Raw genomic sequence first — 19,198 nt, forward strand, 5'->3', positions numbered from 1 at the left:
ATAACAACAACAGAAAAAGGGTTGAATAAATTAAAAAATTAAAAGCTAAATGAAAGAAAATGTATGGGAATAGAATGCGAATGGAAATTACTCTCACGAGAGCGAGAGCTTGAAAGACAGAGAACGACAGCAATCAAACAATAACAATACATGTGTGTACACAGGGAGGAAATAGGATATAAAAAAAAATATTTCATATGTACATAAATTTAAATAAAACACAGAAATGAAACAAAAATGAAAAGTCAAACGGAGAGCAGCAGTAAATAACAACAAGCAATCTCGGGTACAGAAGAACAAGAAAACTTAACCAACACTCTATGACACAATTGGACAGCATTGAGTAGCAGAAAATGCTTTTTTTTTTAGGAAATACTTGGAAAAAAAAAAAGAAAAAAAAAAGAAGAAAATAAAAAGATATAAAAAAAGTTAAGGAAAAAGGAAAATCATAATCTAAACCAACAAAGAAGCAACAACCGTACTCTACGGTTAGATAGATCAGAAGGAAGAAAGCAAAAAAAAAAAAAGAAAAAAGTAACCCTTGAAGAAAGAAAAACAAAGCGCAAGATGTTAAGCAACAAATCGATTAAATAAGCGAATACATACTAAAAGGATAATCGTGAAGAGAAGAGCATAGCGACAAACGGAAGGCGAAGACACGCAAGAGATGCCAACATATAAATGTGCATATCGTACACACATGGATTCACCACGGCCCATACACACTTGCACGCAAGTAATTTACGTTAAGAGAATATTAAGGAAATGTGATGTAAGAGACACACGTTCAGATTTCGAACATGACTCGTAAACTTATTTACAATAGGCAAGTAGATGGATGGAGGTGGATTTAATAAGGAAGAATTTTTGAAATTATTATTACCAACGATACCAGGAAGAATAATTTTTTTCTTTTTCCTTTTTCGTTTTTTTTTTTTTTTTTGATTAGCATTCAAAAGCAGGAATCGTTCAAGATTTACAATTACGATAACATGACTTAATTTCCGTTCAGCTGGAGTCAATAAAATCATAAAATTATAAACGGTCTTTAGGAAAGAATTTCTTGGTTTAATATGCATTCGTTAAAATAAATTTAATGCGGACCATAACAAAGTGGAAAGCTGCAAATAATGCAAGAGTCACGCCTACTTGCGCAAGAAAGTCTCTTTGATGCTTCGTTTTTTCAATCTAGTGCTTGCGAATCTTTACTTGGTAGTGTTGTAATTGGTTGTCTAATGTAAGCCCTCCATGCCTGACTTGAAGATGAGGAGCCGATTATAAGAAAGTGTCCAAGATATTAAAATCCTGAGCAACCATATTTAGATGAAGCTATGCAGCCTCGCAAAGCTACGATTTTGTTCTAGGCAAGGAGTTGTGCGGACAACCAGGTCATTCTTTGATCACTTTTAAGCACTCCCTTCAAGCTGCTACAGGTGACATCATTGACATGATGATGGTGACATTAAGATGCAAGATTCACATAGGATTATTTTTCTATTCCCATTGACTTTTGCTTGAGATGTGAACTGCGTTTCTCATACAGTTTCATCTAAGGTCTAGATACTAAGATAACTCTATTAAGCTTCTATGACTTGCTAAGCTCATGTCGCTAATAATTCTTAAAGGGGCACTGTAGACATTGCCTGTCTCTTTCAAGTTTTAATAACTAGAACGGTAGGTACGATGGATACAAAAACTAAACGGGCATCCTTTTAAAATCAAGCCCTTCTTATTTTAAGCGATAATATGCGCTTTGTCAAGATTCTTATCTCCTTTTTCGTCAAGTGTTACAAGGCGGACAATAAATTTATTATATTATTATATAGTCTTGGTTATAAAATTACTTTTTAGGGGACAATTTTATGACAATTGAAGATTTATCCAAGCATTCTTGAAAAAGAAAAGCAAGAGCGAAAAATGCCAAACAAACGACAGAAGTTTTGCTTTTTACAGTCGTTATTGTTAAATAAAACTTGAACTGACTTTTTCACAGAGTTCATCTGCATCCCTATGCACAAGTTAAGTCTTCTCAAATTTATCATCTCAGCAGACGACGAGATAGTGAAGCATTTGAGAAGACAGAACAGCAGCGCAAATATGAAGCCTTAGTGGGGCAATTGCCATTCACAGTTGAATTTCGCATAGGTAGGTAACGCACAAATGCCAAAACTACATTGACTCTAATCTCATTTCAATACGTATACACAACATACACATACAAGGAGCTGGAAAGGACGACAACGACAACGGTGACTATGTTATTATAACAGCGTGATATGCGTGATGCAAAAATGTCTCTTTTTTTTTTTCTTCTTTCTCTCGGGTTCCCAAGAGGAAAATTTTTTTTTTTTTTTTTTTTTTTGGCGAGAGTCGGAGGAAAAATAAAACTAAAAGAAAATTTCTCAATAAAACTCATTGGTGAAATGGCAACAGAAAAACCAACAGCAACAATGCTAGTAATCACAACAACGATAACAACTATAAAAGTATTCGTCGTTAAAAGTGGGTGGACGGGGAGAGGTAGACCGCGTAATCCTTCCAGTCGTTTCTTTGAAATGCTGGCATCATACGATGATAATTTTTTTAATAGATAGATACACACATTGCTCAATGCAGACTCAGACATGTCCTTTAATTGCTACGGCACGTAAGGAGGTACAGAGCTGTGGAATTTTGCCGAAAGAAAACGCAATATTTGGGTCATTTTCATCCTTGCAAATAAATCCAGACGGTTACCGTGCGCTTACACACCAAAAACTGCCAACAAATCCTTGCGTTTTGCCGATGCAGTAAAAACAACTTCTCTTTGTGAAAACTATTCCTCTAAAGTCGCCTTTAATTGTTTATCGATTTGAGATTTTAACGAAGGCAACTGACAGTTGCAAAAACTTAAAAATGTCAACAAAAAAAAAAAAAAAAAAAAAAAAAAAAAAAGTTCCTTTCATAAGGATTGTATGCGCTGTGTTACATAGCGGATAGATGATGAAGAGTTATATACTTTTCTTTGTGTGTTACGGTTGAATAGTCAAAGGGTCTAATAAAGATTTCAAAAGATTTTCAAGATTTTTAAAATGTTTTCGAGGTATTTCGCATATTTATTCTACGTCGATTTAATTGATAAATCACAAGAAAGTAATTCAATGTCTATGTCCTGGGAGACGTGAGAAGATAAAAGATTAAAAAGAAAAAAACGGATGAGGTATACAAAGTATGTACAGTACGTTGAGATGTTTCGGATTAAGTGCGAAGTGCTAGTGGAAGTGGATTGATTTGGAACAACTACAGCATCTTTTTCCATTTTTCATTTAAAAAAAAAAAAAATACGAACAAACTGTCCTGTCTTAGGCGAAGCAGTGTAAATTATTTAAAAGTAGATTTCATTCGATTATAAAGGTTTCAGTTGTTCTTGAGAAAATTCGCTCTGCTTATAAACGAACAGATAAGAAGAGATTATCATAAAGAAGAATTCACTATGAAATGTTCCCTGTTAGGCTTTACTGCCGATCGCTCTGCAAGAACATGAAGGCCGCCAAACCGACTTGAAGAAGACAACATGTGGTAGAGTTTGATAAAAACAAAAAGGGATCGTGACAATTGAAGTTAGTTGGAACAAGCAGATGTTCATGAAGACAACATGCTTTATGACCTCATCCATATTATTTCCAAAAGATGTTGATAGTGTTAAAAAACTGGTATTCCCTTTGGATAGAGATGGTAGACAGCAACGAGTCGGCTTACTTACCGTTCTAAGCAAACGTGTAACGGAAAGTTCATTTTTCAAGTCAAGCAAAATCAAGCTACCAACAACCACAACGAAGGGATAAGAAATTGATTGAGACTAGGCCAACATCAAAATATGGGAGGAGAAGCTATAACGTGCGTTTGTTTCGATGCGAGTTTAAATTTTGAAGAAGCTATCACGTGCTTGTGGTTGGATGCCAGTTTGTAAGTTGGTAGAGGTTTTCAAAAAGATATCATGTCCGTTTGGTTCGATGCCAGTTTAAGTATTGGATAAGCTATCATGTGCGAGACCATTTTAATCTGGCATGAATAATTTAATGTTGCATTATTTACTATTCTGGTTATAGAACAGACTCAGCTTATCTACCTACAATCTAAGCAATATTGAACATAACAAGTGAATAATATATTCAAAAATTTATTTTAAAGCGAACTTAATGGTCTCTCCCTTGGTATGGCTGGGTTAAGGACTAGAATGGAATGTAATTATTTATTTTACTACAAATATATTTATAAATTTCCATAAGGCACGCGATATTCTAATTGATTGGTGTTGGCTTAAACTATTTCGTGTCTGTTGTTTAAATGACATTAAAAGGTTTACAAAACCAAAACAATCAAAACCATCAAGAGAAAAGCAAATTACTTTCGAAAGACTGCAATTTTAGCAACGATTTGAATGTCATCAAAAAGACGTAAAATAATTTTAGTGTTCGTTCCATTTTTCAACCCCATGGCAGCGCAAATAATATATAAATCTTTATGTGCATTGCACTCTGCATATATATATACACTTAACTAGAATAATCGAAATATTTTGCTCCATTATGTTTGGGGGTGAACTATATTTTGTCAATAATAGTAATAACAATAACAATAATAATAATAAAAATACGAAAAGTATGAATGAATAAAAAAAAAAAAATTGCATTTGCTTGAAAGCAATTTTTGTCGATGTAAGTTAGTTTAGCATAATTTATCTTGAAAATTTTCATTCGCAGTGTGTAATAGAAGCGGACATTGGAAGACCAGAAGTAGGAACAAGTGAATGCTTAATTATGTAAGCTATTAGCTGAAGTCAATTTTATTCAAGTTTGAAGGCGCGGAAAAAACTTTTATTTATCAACTTGTTATGGCCGTAGGCATATCGAAGGATGAGGGGTACATTCATTTTGGTCAAGACGCCTGAAAACGCCCGGAAGGCTGTTTCAGATATCGCAAAAAATATAAATATTTTTGACGACCATCAAATTCGGAATTGATTTAGGTATGTCTGTCCGGTTGTCCATCTGTCTAACGTCTGTTGTAAGCATTCTTTTGGCCGCAAAAATGAAGCTATCGACATCAAATTTAGCAGAAACATTGCACGCACATTGGTTTTGAAAATGAGCCAAATCGGTAGACAGACACGTCTATAGCACTGCGTAAAGTGAGCTTATATGTTATTTAAAGGGAAGAAAGGACTAGTTTTTTGCTCGTTACCCACAGTCTAAAGCGGATAAACATACAAAAGGATGAACGTACATGCTATGGGCGATGATGTATTAGCTCTACAAAAAAGAAAAAAATTAACTACGCTTACCCAATATCGCATTGTATAAAAATTTAATTTCTTTTTTTCTTTTAAGAGCCGTTATAACGCACAGGGGGGATTTCAAATTTGAAATACATTTAAGCATGTCGGTCTGTTCGTCTTTCTGCCCAATTATAGCATCTCCGGAAAAACTTTGTCCATTAACAAAAATGAAGACATCGCCTACAAATTTCCGAAACAAATTAGAAGGGACCTAAACTCTTCAAAGGAAAAGCCTTCACCACCCACACGTCTAAGCGGTAAAAAGTCTTATTTCGAAAATAGAGAAAATCAGTCACGCCCACGGTACATTGTGATTTTTTTACTTTTTTTGTCGTTTTGTTTAGGCATAAAAGATTCAATCACGACCGTATATAATTTGCTTAGTAGCTTTTTATGTGCACTTGTTTGTTATCAAAGCATTTGAAAAATCAATAGAAAAGCTATAAAACTGTTGTGTGTAGGAGAATTTCAAAGCATAAGTTTTATATTAAAAGTTGTAAAAAAATAATCACATTGCTAAGACACGAACACAACAACGGATTTGTTAGCTGCTCTTATGGGTACTCGCATAAAAACGAAACTGCTAAAGTAAATCTCAAGAAGGAAAAGTGAACTGAAACGGAAAAAATGTTGACCACCAATCAACTAAAGTACTTTGAAACAATCTCACACCACCTGTGCGTAGAATTTTTATAAAAGCTTGCAATGCAACTGCAACAGGGTGCAGACTAAATTACAGATGCTTTTATAATCTCAAAAGTAAGGGAAAACGATTCACATATATAAAATTTGCAGGATGTCTTTTAGAGGAAGTGGAGGGAAACGTTCTTCTTTTTCTACTTTCGAATGTAATTTTTTCTATTTTCTTTTATGAAAATTTCACACATCAATGAAAAAGAACATGCATATCGCTTCGCCCATGTTCTTCTACACAAAATTATTGACTTAAGGAGACCATACGTAAGACGGAGCGTGCAACATCCGTCCGACAGGTAAAAAAATTTCAACCGACCGTCTGTCACCTATATCCTATATATGTCGCCCGTGTATTTTTTGAGTACACTCATCTGTGAGATGTGTGTTGGATAGAAAGTGAGACTCTCCGATTGCCGCAAACTATGCAGCTTTACAATAACAAGTGTCTTTATCCGTTACAATCTTCGATCGTCTGGCCTTTCGACTATATTTCTTACTACATTACTTTCTCTTACACAAAGGCAGCATACAAAGTCGGATCTATCTCATCGGAATTGAAGGGTGTGAAAATATACCTAAAGATAACTAGCAAAGAGCCGAAGCGAAATTTATTTTGAGAGCTCTGTTAAGCCGTTAAATGAAATCTCGGAGAGATTTACGTCAAAATATAGTTAAAATAGAACTTTTCGAGCATTGTTTTACAAAATATTATAAACAAAACATATCTTTATGTAAATTAAATAATATTTGAGAAGAAAAAATTTTTACATTATATGTCACAAATAAGATTGGAAAAGCAAAGTTTGAAAAGTCACTGGCGGCAAAGCGTGCCCTCTGAAAAGATGAAACTATTAGCCTTTCCAACGATGTGCAGGTTATATAAAGTTTTGCTCGGAGAATTTTTTTTATGGAATTTTGAAAATTGCCCCGCTCAACACAATAAATAAATAATTATGCTATGTGGCAAACCATGCCTATATTATTTTAAGTCCCATCACAAAAATTCTCCAAGGAAAACTTAATGTAATCTGCATATCGTTCGAAAGCCTACTAGCAGAGCTTTCATGCCGTACTAGCTTCACTTTTTCACAGGGCATGGTTTGCCCACAGTAGCTAAGCAAAATTTCGACGGCCTTAAGAGAGAGAGAGAGAGAAAGAGAGAGAGAGAGAGAGTGGTGACGGGCTACACATATAAGGATTTAAGGGTTAATGGACTGTAAATGAACAGTTTTATATATTTATGCATATTATGAGCTGGTCTATGACCAGCTGAATTCCTTATTACGCAATGCAATCAATTATGCAGATAAACTGAACATCAAGCATCTTATGCCGAATATAATGATAACGTGGCTATTAGTATAATGTCGTTCAGCACCATAGGGCAAAAGGAGCTGGCTGTACTAAATAGAAATTTTATGCCTTGCTTGTCGTATTTACAGACGCCACTCGCTCTAATTAACTGTAGCTTAAATTGATGACTCAATATCTGTTCGACCAATGATGCAAATCTTATTACGATATCGTATATATGGTCTTGGATAAAACGGCCGATCTTTCATTACGAAATCCAAGGAAAGGTGGAAAAAATGTAGCAAAAAATGTACCAAGAGTAAGTACTTTACATAAAATAAATATTAATTTAGCATTCTCTTTACTCTGAGCTAAAAACTCAGCTACAAGCGGTAAGTGTCTATCATTCGTTTCAAATACATTTCGGACGGATATCGCGGCTTCTTTTGCTTATTTTCCCCAAATGGTATCACAAAATTCTTTACACCCGCGTAATTTTAATGAGATATTATCCTGCTTATGTATTCAAATAACGATATCATTTGCATTATTCTTGAGTGTTACACACAAAGATGTTCGTTCATTCCCACCCAACAGCAATTAGCATCAGTTTAGTCAATTTGTGCCTATAATCATAGATTTGCATGTTGAACTTGTAGATGTTCTTTATTATTTTTAATGTGCCTCCATCTGCGAAATAATTGATTTCGCGAGTTGTTTTTTATTGCTTCAAGGGTTCTTTGCAAACATAGCTATACATATACATATAGATGTAAAAGTTCAAGGTCATTATCTAATTTTCTTCTTTTTTTTTCAATATTTCAACTAACTTCGATTTTCTTGAGAAAGTGTGGGCTTGCATAGGATGAGGAAAAACAGATGCATATACAAATATCGTTCTTTAATTTACTCTCTTACATATTAGATTTTCTCATGGCTTTAAAATAAAACTCGGGGTATAAGCAAAAACAACAAAAGTACAATATATAAAATATATATTAAATAAAAAGTTTTTGTCTGGACACATATTTCTTTTGCAGCAAGGTAGCAAAGTAAAAGAAATTTCTTCAAACAACTTTAGGAATCGGAGTGAACCAACATAGCAGAAGCAAAAAGCAAGGTAAGTTCATTCCATGAAAAATTGCATGTGAAAACTTGAGGGAGCCTTCTTCTTATCACTTAAGAATAATCGAAGATGACAGGCAAACGTAATCCACCTTCTCATATCTAAACCGACCTTATAAGGTCTTCATATATTTTCTTCTTTTCTAAAAGTTGAACCAATCACTCCTAAGAACGTTTGCGTCATATAGTCATGATGTTTTTTGCCAAATTCTAGTAGTCGTGCAAACGATTCTTCTTGCATGCCGCATATTGAAGAGTGACCAAAGCAATATATGTCGTGATCAAAATTTACCGCACTTAGTTTACTTTATTACATCTTAGTATCCGTCATAAGGGCTTGTCGTTCACTGTACCGCCTATATACATGTGGGGTGATCCAGATTTCCTAATGTGAACTTTTTTATGCAATCGCTACTACGGAGTAATTTTTATCATAACATATTAAAAATTGAATATATTTCTGGAGGGCTGGAGTAGAGTCGATTGGCCCTATGGTCTCCTTTGGTTCACTTAATTTTTATATCAAATTATTATCATGAATAAATTTTCATCATAAGAAATTAACAATTACCTTTAGGCCTTTCTGGCCTATAAAGGTTTACATTTCCCGAGAATTGTTATAAGCGGTGCACTTGCATGGTACCAGTACGGTAAGGTTAATTTTTTTGTGAACTTACTATTTTCAACCAATCTCAACCATGAAAATATATGAAATATTGAAAATTAGACCTTTTTATCCGCCTGAGTAGCCGAAGGCGAGGAATCGCGCCTAGCAAGTCAATGGTCGTGGGTTCGAATCTCAAATGCGATAGAGTTTTTAATAGAAGCCGATAGATAGCCTTAGATGCTAGTGCTTTTAAGAGATAAATCTTATAATTCATTTCTCTGGCGAAATAATAATAATAAGAATAATAATAATAGAGTTTTTTACTGTATAAAGATTCAGTTTTTGTAGAAACGATCATATGAGAGGGGGTTCAAAAAGTGCTCCTACCAAATCAAACTTTTCACACCAATTTAGAAAATCGGAAAACGACTTTTGCTGAGAAATTTTGAAAATTGCACCTTTTTTCGATGTAATGCCTTTTCAAGACAGGGAGTTATATGGAGGATGTCGAAAAAGGATCCGAATCATTTTCAATAGCGCTCGTCCTTAGGTCAAAGCACGATAGCATACTAAATTTAATCAAAATATCTCAAACACTGTCACCTGTAGCTTGAATACAAACATACATGAATAGACATAAGATGAACAGAAGGACAGACAAGCTTAACAACAAAAAGTGGGTTCCTCTGCCTGTTACATATACCCCCGCAAACTTGATGTACCCTCTACCACAAATGTTGTACAAAAACCCCGGAAGTAGTCCTTGTCTACGCTAAGAAGATGGACTGTGTGGACAAAAAAAAAAAAAAAAATCCATTTTATTTAATTCTTTATCTTTATGAACTTTATTGTTATTTTTTTTTGGCAATTTTTTAATATTTTCCAATAAAAACAACTTTTGCAACAATGGTTTATTAATTTTTTATCCAAAGAAAAATGAGAGCTTCTTGTCTTTACTTCGATCGCGTATACACGCCAACGCTTGATTGCGTGTGTGTTCGTGCGTAGGAGTTTTAAAAGTAACTTACGCAGCCATCTGGCTAACATAAATTCATTTATATACAATACATGTGTATCGCGATCAATTACCTGATCCCGAACAGGAAAATTGTGTCTCAACCGAAAGTGTTAAGATAACTGAAGCAAGGATTCTTATAATAAAATCTTTTATTAAGAAGATGCGTAAAACTGAAAGACAACATAAAATGGGCAAACAAGCCGTAGGAATACAAGCAAAAGATATTCTAAGACAAAAAAAAAATAATAAAATAAAAAAAAAAATACAGATATATACACGAGGTGTGTTCAAAAAAAAAAAAAAGGTTTTCTTTTATTTTTCGCGAAAGAGATATTCATCAATATCTCTCTCAAGTATACGGCTTAGTTGTACGACACTTGCGCCAGCGTTTCTTCTCATCCTCGAAACACTTCTGACATACGCTTTTCGAAACGGCCGCCTTGATGTTTTCCAGCGGTAATGTTTTCATCTCCTTAGTCGTGGTAACACACCGTCCTTTGATGGAGCAGAAAATAGTCGAAGGGATTAAGTTCGGCGAGTACGGTAACTGAGACATGATTACGATGTTGTTTTTGATTATTTGTTACCAACCAACAAACAATGTCGTGTGAGCCGGCGCATTATCGTGAAGCAATCAATATCCATAATTAATTACGATATACGTTATTACGATAGACGTTATTTTTGTTCGTGTCACGCAAAAATCGCATACCTTTATATTCTTTATTGACCGCACAATCTTCTGACAGGGACTCACGCCATTATAATCGGCCTTACCCGACTATGTCTTCTTAACTGTTCTATCGATTAAAAGCAAACTAAAACATGAAGAATGGCTAAGAGCAAAAAAAAAAAAAAAAAAAAAAAAAAAGATCGAAAGTCAAAGTTTGAACACACCTCGTATGCACATGTATGTACTGAAAGGCATCTTTAGTGTAAATAAAAAAATTTTGCTGACGTTGAGAAAAAGTGTTTGTGCTTTTAACGTATAAATATAAATATTTATATGAATAGAATGAATGAATGACCGAGAAATCGCTTAAGTAAGCAATTGTCAACAAATAATAATAAAATCAAGTTTGTTTACGAAGCAAATGAATTCAAAAAAAAAATTCAATTGAAACAATTATTGTGTAATTTAATAAGCTAAATAATTGGTGCGAGTCCTCAGCAATATTGCATCGTTTGTCTATCTTTATCATGTTATGACTGTCAGGGTATCACTGCAACGCATACATTATATGAAGCACTTAAGCGTACTTTGTTTGTAGTAAGTAACTGAACGTATCACTTAACAAATTAAATATAAGTAATTGATGATGACATTAACTACTGTATTGTTTAACGGCTTGCCTATGTTATATGCTAATGGACGATATCTTGTATGACTATAAGTCAATAATTGAAGATGTGTTTTTGTTTTTTGTTATAGGAAATGCTGCAAAAAAAAAAAAAAAAAAAAAAAAAAACGTTATTCAAAAAAAAAAAAAAAAAAAAAAAAAAAAAAAAAACAAGAAAAATTTGAATATTGTTTTACTTTCATTCACCATTCATCACCACTCAATAATGACATCTAATTAATTCGAGTATGCAGCTTGCAACACCTACGGAATCCATTCATAATATATATCTTTTTGAACTTGCAACCGCCTACACCAATATTACGCAATAAGTAAGATAGTGAAAATTTTCGAAAATGGCTATGTGTCGTGCGCAAAGTGGAAAAGCTAATATGGAACATGTAAAAACTGTAGTGATTTGTGCGTCTGCGCACGAGAAGAACTTAAGATGATCAGAACTTAAGCACTATGCGCCATGCTTTCAGTATGGCAACTGTATGAACCGTTCGTTTGGAACAAATGGAATCCATATAATAGTAATTTCGAAAGTATATGCCAGACTACTTCGTGTGAAACGGGGGCTTAGATGAATGACGGGAGTATGCCTAATGCATACGACAGCCTTAAGTATCGATATATCATATATAGATTGTGTGTTGTGCACACCTTTTCATATATTTTCCAGGCATAAAGGCGATCTTTACGTTTGGCAACAAATTTGGAGTGATTGTGAAAGATCCATGAGATGTGTAATGAGTTCTGATTAACAACAAGAGTGGTTGGAATTAATAGCAGAATTTTTGAGATGCTGGCATCTGGATAAAGCAGATTGCTAAGCAAAAATAAACCAATAGAGAAACATCTGTTTTCGACTGGTAAGCGACGATTTTTAGCGAAGCCGACTTGGCGTACCTTTAACGGGAGATTTTCATCATAGTCAAGTTTTCCTACTCTCGTCTTGAAGTTGACCGTATATCGTAGGACCCAATGTTCGGCTTTAAAAAAATCTATTTGCATCGGCTCTTCCGCAATGTTCCAAATGCTCCTCCCACCTTCAGGATGAATGCACACAAAAATTTCTTTTCACTTTCCCTTCTCTAGTTACAATCCTCCTTAAATACATCTGAATTATATACGCATATCAATGTAGTAATAATGAAAAGAAAGCAAAAAACGGGAAAGACGGTAAGCTTTTTACTACCTTTGCAACAACAGGAAAATTACACGTCAAGGATCTCACTCTACGGAAAGCGATATCGTTACTTTTCCCAGTAGAGGACTTTATTGTATCTTTTCACCGTCAACTTTACACTTAGGCCGCTTTATCATTTCACATTTTAAGAGGTGAATATAGCGAGAATTGTTTGTGACAAACTTCCTTTGATTGTGGTTGGTTGTCTATCTCAAGCGTGGAAAGTCGGGGACAGCTTTTCAGCTTATATTACCTTTCCACTATTGAACGTTAACATTCCCGGCCACACAAGAAATAGGACTGTGTATTAACAGAAAGTTGATCTCAAAAACTGATATTCAAACTTTTGCTCGTTAAAAATGCCGCTCGAGCAAGAAATACGCAGATATAATGGCAGAACGTCATTGATGAAATTGATTTCCAAACTTCCATTGTAGCAACTTAAAAAAAAAAAAAAAAAATTATTTAAATTTCGAGGGAAACCGGCGGAAAATAATCAATTAAGGGTTAAAAGTATTTTCCCCCGATTGATGGAAATCGTTGTTGTATTGGTTGTAATTGATATTTAAGTTAGCCATCTTGCTTCTTCTTTTTTATGTTAAGTTATGTTAAAGAATACACACACACACACACACACACACAATGAAGCGAATGATGAGTAAATAAAAAAATAAATGAAATAATGAAAAACGTTTGCATACATCATCAAATTTCGAAAACCATAATTAATGAAATATTATAATTTATTTGTCTTGTTGAACATACCACACAGAGTACCGACCGACAGTACTGACAGTAAAATAAACAATTTACGAGCATGAATACTCTTTTTGTAAAATCGATATTTGTTCTCCTCCTATGTATATATATATATATATATATACCTCTAACCAATCAATTCACTCACCAACTAACTAATACATATTTTCATTATTATCTTTGTCTATCTCTTTATTTTTTTCTATTTAACATCGTTATCTCGCTTTTTCAAACATTAACAGAAGAGAATAATTAACTGAATCTGATGTGTATTCCTCGTCTACACAGCACCTAAACTTTGAAAGCAACGGCGATTCTACAAAAATGTGATCTCCGGTAATGGTTGGTTATAAAAGAAATTTCCTGCATTTTGCTTTGTTACTTGTTTGCATTCTTTTTTTTTTTTTTTTTTTTTTTTTGTTTCTCTCTTTTTCAAGCAATAAATTAAGTTAACTGATGAGTATGGAAAATTCGTAATAAATCTCTAAAAACTTTCGTGCAATTTTTTTCCTGGTGAAGGATACATTCCGGCTCAATATTTAAAAACTATACTAAAACTTAACCACTAAAATGCCGCATAAAGAGAAATAAATAAAAAACAAAAAAAAAAAAAAAAAAAAGACCAAAAACAAAAGCAATCAACAAAAGCAATTATGCGTTTATAACACACATTGACTCTTTAGCTAAAGGGCAAAAGCAGTTAAGATTGCAAGAAACAATAACAACAAACAATAACATAACCATCAATCGCGTAAGGTAAGTGTGTAAACTCGTTACTTTAGCTTTAGTTTAACTGGATATACAGTTTATTAGCAATTGTTGTTTTGTTTTGTTCCGTTCGGTTTTTGTTCTTTGCCTTTGCTTTAACAAACCAATATAGGATGATGTTGGTATAAGATTTGTGGCATTTTAGTGACATTGCTGGCTGTTTCTTACATTACGTCTTACTTCTAACTTCATTAACAGAGGTTACAGATAAAGGACAAGTAATTAAGATTAAGACATTTTACAGCTTAGAGAGCTAAAAATGTTTTCTTTCCCTTTTCTAGTGCGATAACCTTTGATATCCGCCTGCATCGCATTTCACTACCAATCTTCTCAAATCAACATATAAAAGTTATAAAGCATTTTTTTTTTAAAAGCATGGCCCCGAAAATTTGTCGACTAGAGCTTCATTGCACTCATCTTAAGAATGTTAGTAACAAGGTTTTGGGTGAACTTGTACGGCAGGCCTTGTTCATTCTTTAACTAAAATTTCAAGTCATCTTCATAAAGTTTGTGCTACGCTTTATATTTAAATTACAGAAGAGGACGGAGGAATCATCTACAACATTACTCTCTTGAGAATCTTTTAATTTAGTTCTCCCTTTGCAAGGTGTATATCTCTTCTGCATGGGATCTTTACTGTAAAGAGTAACCTTGACATTGCAAGGCGAAATAGTCTTTTTGTATCAATCAGAGATATTGTGAGCAGTTTTCCTATTGACTTTTGAAATGTTTTTTTGTAAATTTCAAATTTATTGATATCTAAGATAGCTTTATAGAATTTTAGCGATCTTTAAATGTTCTTTTCTATACCTCTTGTTCCTGGATGCATTAAGAATATATTCTTTTTATACAAAAAGATCTATGGTTAATAAAATGTTTCTACAACATCCCGAAAAGCAAGTGATTACACCTCTTAAATCATTTTATAAAAAAAAATCCACTAAGACTACTTTTGCAAATTTTCAAGAAAAATCTGAATTTCGTGAACTTCGCGTTGCCCCCAAGCAACTGCATGTTGTAAAGTACATGAAACTTTGGCATATTTCGTTTGACGATTGGCATTACCCAAAAATCGTCAGCGACCATTTTACGAACGTATTGGGTATTATTTGTTTAACTTACAGGCAGATGCTATCTTGTGGGCGCAAAATTATGAAAAATTCCCCCATTCCCCCGTTCCCATTCAAAAAGTTGAAGGAACTTCGGAAAATTGAAAAAAAAAAAAAAAATATCCATAGCAGGGACTAATTTAGATCATTTTTTGGCTAAAGTCAAAATAATGGAATTGTAATCGTGGACGGAAGTGTGGTTGCTGTGAACAATGAAAGAAATTTCTAGGTTTTGTATTATTGTAATTTTAATAACTTAATGGACAGACGGATAGGCAGGTTTAATCTTGTTATGTGGTCTGCGATTCTAAGCCTTAAAAAAAAAGATATTCAAACAGATTATAAGACTACAAATCCAGTCATATTTAAAACAGAAACAAGCAAAGACATAAGGGATTTGGCAACTCTGCGCATGCGTTGTGCTCGTGTCTTTTACTTTATGTATAAAAATTTTGTAATTTATTTTTTATTTTCATGTTTTTGGTCATCCAAAATGTGCAGTTATCGCTGGTAGTGCTGCGGTCGCAATCCGAGATCCTTCGAAATTACGTTCATCTTGTCCTGACTGAAGAAAGCGGGTTTTAAAAGTTTTTCACTACGGCGAGGAATGATTTTTCTGAATTAACTAAAAATCTCGTGGCATTGTACGGAAGATTTGAGAAATTAAAACAATGTTCGACGAGTGTACTTAGAGCACTCACTTTCTCCTCCAGTCGATAAAATACCTACGTCCAGTGTGGCGTGCGGTACTTCATCGTACCGTTCTCGCCTAAATCTCTTATGTCGTTCCATGTTGCTCGTCACCATTCCTTTTCTTCCTCATCGACAACAACAAATCTTATGAATCAGCCATTGGCGAATCCGGTTCCATTCTTGCCTACAAACAACATTAGTGTTTCCTCCATTCCATACTCAGCGGGTAATACAAATGTTACCAATAATCCATGAAGCCCTCCTCGTGTCAGCTATGCAGAAGTGGCATGGATGTCTACATCTCTAAAGAATATTAAGGAAAATAATAAATCCGCCTCTCCTTTGATGTTCAGCTGTATCTGCTGGTCACCCTGCTGGACAACTCTCACAAGCTGCTCAAGCAAGTGTATTCACTCCCTCAATTTTCTTGGAAATCAAATTCTCTATCTGTGAAACTTATCGTTTCTAATAGGGAAGACGTCTGCCTAACGGTTTTACTCCCCACAAAGGCAATATTCGTGTCTAGACTAGCGCCTGACAACTCTGAGCTATCTTAAGTTGTTAGTTTCGAGTGAAAACATGGAAATTTTTTAAGGTAAACCATTGGATCCTTAATGAAGGAATTCACTCTTCGGGATTGTCCTCATAATACTGATTCGTTCCTTCTGCGCCCCAAAAACTAAATGCGCGTGTGTATTTCAATGATTTTCACCCAGTCCTTGAAATCAACCCTCTGTGTTGGAACAGTAGATTCCCCTTTACAAATGTGGAGTTGGTGTCACGTTGAGAACTGAGTGTCTGACCTAAATTGTTTGAGCGAATTGTTACTCAGCATTTAGCTTTTTCTATTAAATTTTATATTTCTCCCTGCCAGCATGGGATTTTGAAAGGAAGATCAACTGCTTTTTCTAGTGGCTCTCGCACGGATGTCATATATACTGATTTTAGTAAAGCATTTGGCTTAGTTGACCGTAATATATTGATCTCCAAACTGTTTCCACTTAACGAAGTGGATAAGCTTTTATTTCTGGCGTGCTCTAAGCCAGATGCACTTAGGTCTCCTTTTATTTAATTTATACATTAATGATGTCCCCTCTGTAATTAAATCCATACAGATATTAATCTAGGCTGATGATGTTAAAATGCTTTCTTCCTTCTCCTTGGAATCGAGACGTACTGCTTTGTACATTGAGCAATCTTTAAGTAAAGCTAGGTTCGGGCTAGATTACATTAAGAGTTGGGTGAAAGAGCTTAAGGATCCTTATATTACAAAAAAGCTGTACATGTGCTTAGTTAGACCAGTATTTGCGTATGCTCATGTTGTGTGGCCTCCTTCGTATAGATGTTATTTAGGTTCAATTTAATCGATTTCCTTAGGAGATAATGTTCCTTCGTTTCTGTTAGCAGTTTATCTTTATTAAATGTAATGAATGTAAATGTAATTATGAGCTGTTTAACATGTTCAGAGTTGTTTGCAAGATGTCTATCACTGCGCGTATTTGAACTAAATTGCAATCTTAACATCTCACTATGATTCGAAAATGAACTGATGTTGTTTACCGTTATCGTTTGCCAAAATCTTGCATGTTTGCAATGGCTTAGAGTTTCATTTGCAACTTGGACCTGTACCGGTTGTGGGTGTGCCCCTATATTAGTTGGGTACATGTTTGAAAATGCCTGCACGCCAATTGCGAGATATGTGTGGAAAAAAATATATTTCCCCGCCTTCTACATTTAACAAGACAATCCAATATCGATGCAACCGATTTCCTTTTAAAAAAATATCCAAGCAATGTATTGTTTTTTATTTTATTTTTTTCAAACTTCTTGTACGCAGACTACAATAGCGCCATTGGCAATATAGCAATTTAATTTAATCTGTGCGTATCAGCAATTACAATAACCTTTCAAAAAGATTTTATACATTTCATAAAACTTGTTAAAATGTATTTATATGATAATTGGCTTTGAAACGTCACCAGTTTTCTCTTAGTATTCTAGTGAGGAACACATAGTTTTTATAAAATATATATAAAAAGCGTAGCTGAAAATTATCAAAACGTGGGATAGAAGCTTAAAAGTATACACACATAAAAGATATAAATCATAGTTGTGTGCCTACATGTGAATCTTTCTCTGGATATTATATCGAAATTCAATCTGGTTGAGAGAACAGTTAAGATTTCAAGAGCCTAATCCCAATAGCCAAGAGCAATTTATGACTAATTAAATATTAAATAATTTACACATAGAGAATGAATGAATATAACAATGTTATGAATTCACTAATAATCTTTAACTAATCGTAAAATATTTACTTAAGTAGCATTTTTTTCTCAATATGTGCCTCTACGTTAAGATAAATTAATAAAAATTTTTCTAATGGTGAGTATATAAGAGAGTCCCATTAATGGCAACACTGCGCTCATTCGGTTTGTTTACATCGCTTTTCTTGATTACAACTAAATAATATCTAAATACACCGTTTGCAAATATGGATAGAAATCTATTTAACAAAAGAAATGAAAAGGAAAAAAGGAAAAACTCACCACGACAGCTGCTAAGGTGTACTATTGCTTTGATTAGGGTGAATTATTAATAACTTGGTATAGAAATCAATATGAAAATGGAACTCGGAGAAGAATCCGTCTTTGTGTGTACAGATATGTAAAAGCATACATACATGCGGCTCTGTATACACAAATATCGGTATATATCTACCTGTATATGCTGTATAATGTATATGTATATATATTTATATATATATATTATATTTATATGTATATATGTATTTAATTTAATAATTAATTGTAAAAATACCTGGTCGATCCAATGACTGACGTCGACTCATTGGCAGTTTTTAGAAGCACAATACGTTATTCCCAAAACTATTGATTTGAAAGTAGATTGAAGTAATAATTGCTGTAATAACACATACAGTAGTAATACTGGCGGTGTTTGATTAACTTCTTAAACACAATTATCGATAATAAATTACACATTAAATATTTTTGACACATTTGGGCGGTTATTTATTATAATTATTAATTTTATTAAAATTTATATTGATTTTAACGTGATATTAAATATTTATAATATATATAATTTTTTTATTTTTATTTTTAATTAGATATATTTTTTACATTTTCTCTCTATACAACTCCAGATATGATATGAGAAAGTTTTTCTTTCTTCTTATAATTTCTTCTTTTTTTTAAGTATACCGCAAAAAGAAATCAACAATCGTACGTCGACGCACTAATACAAAAAAAAAAAAAATA

General features: G+C 33.7%; 1 protein-coding gene across 2 annotated transcripts in view; it reads right to left on the reverse strand.

Annotated features, from left to right (window-relative positions):
* LOC119641815 (serine-rich adhesin for platelets) overlaps positions 1-18,988 on the reverse strand; it is a 135,702-nt gene extending 116,714 nt beyond the window's left edge. For both annotated transcript variants that reach the window (XM_038040674.1, XM_038040673.1), the window contains exon 1: positions 18,738-18,988. In XM_038040674.1, coding sequence (XP_037896602.1) covers positions 18,738-18,768 — 31 coding nt within the window. In that variant the 5' untranslated portion in view covers positions 18,769-18,988. The remainder of the gene's footprint in view (positions 1-18,737) is intronic.
* Positions 18,989-19,198: the final 210 nt, after the last annotated feature.

This window comes from Glossina fuscipes, unplaced genomic scaffold, assembly GCF_014805625.2.
Source record: "Glossina fuscipes isolate IAEA_lab_2018 unplaced genomic scaffold, Yale_Gfus_2 180, whole genome shotgun sequence".
Taxonomy (NCBI): Eukaryota; Metazoa; Arthropoda; class Insecta; order Diptera; family Glossinidae; genus Glossina; species Glossina fuscipes.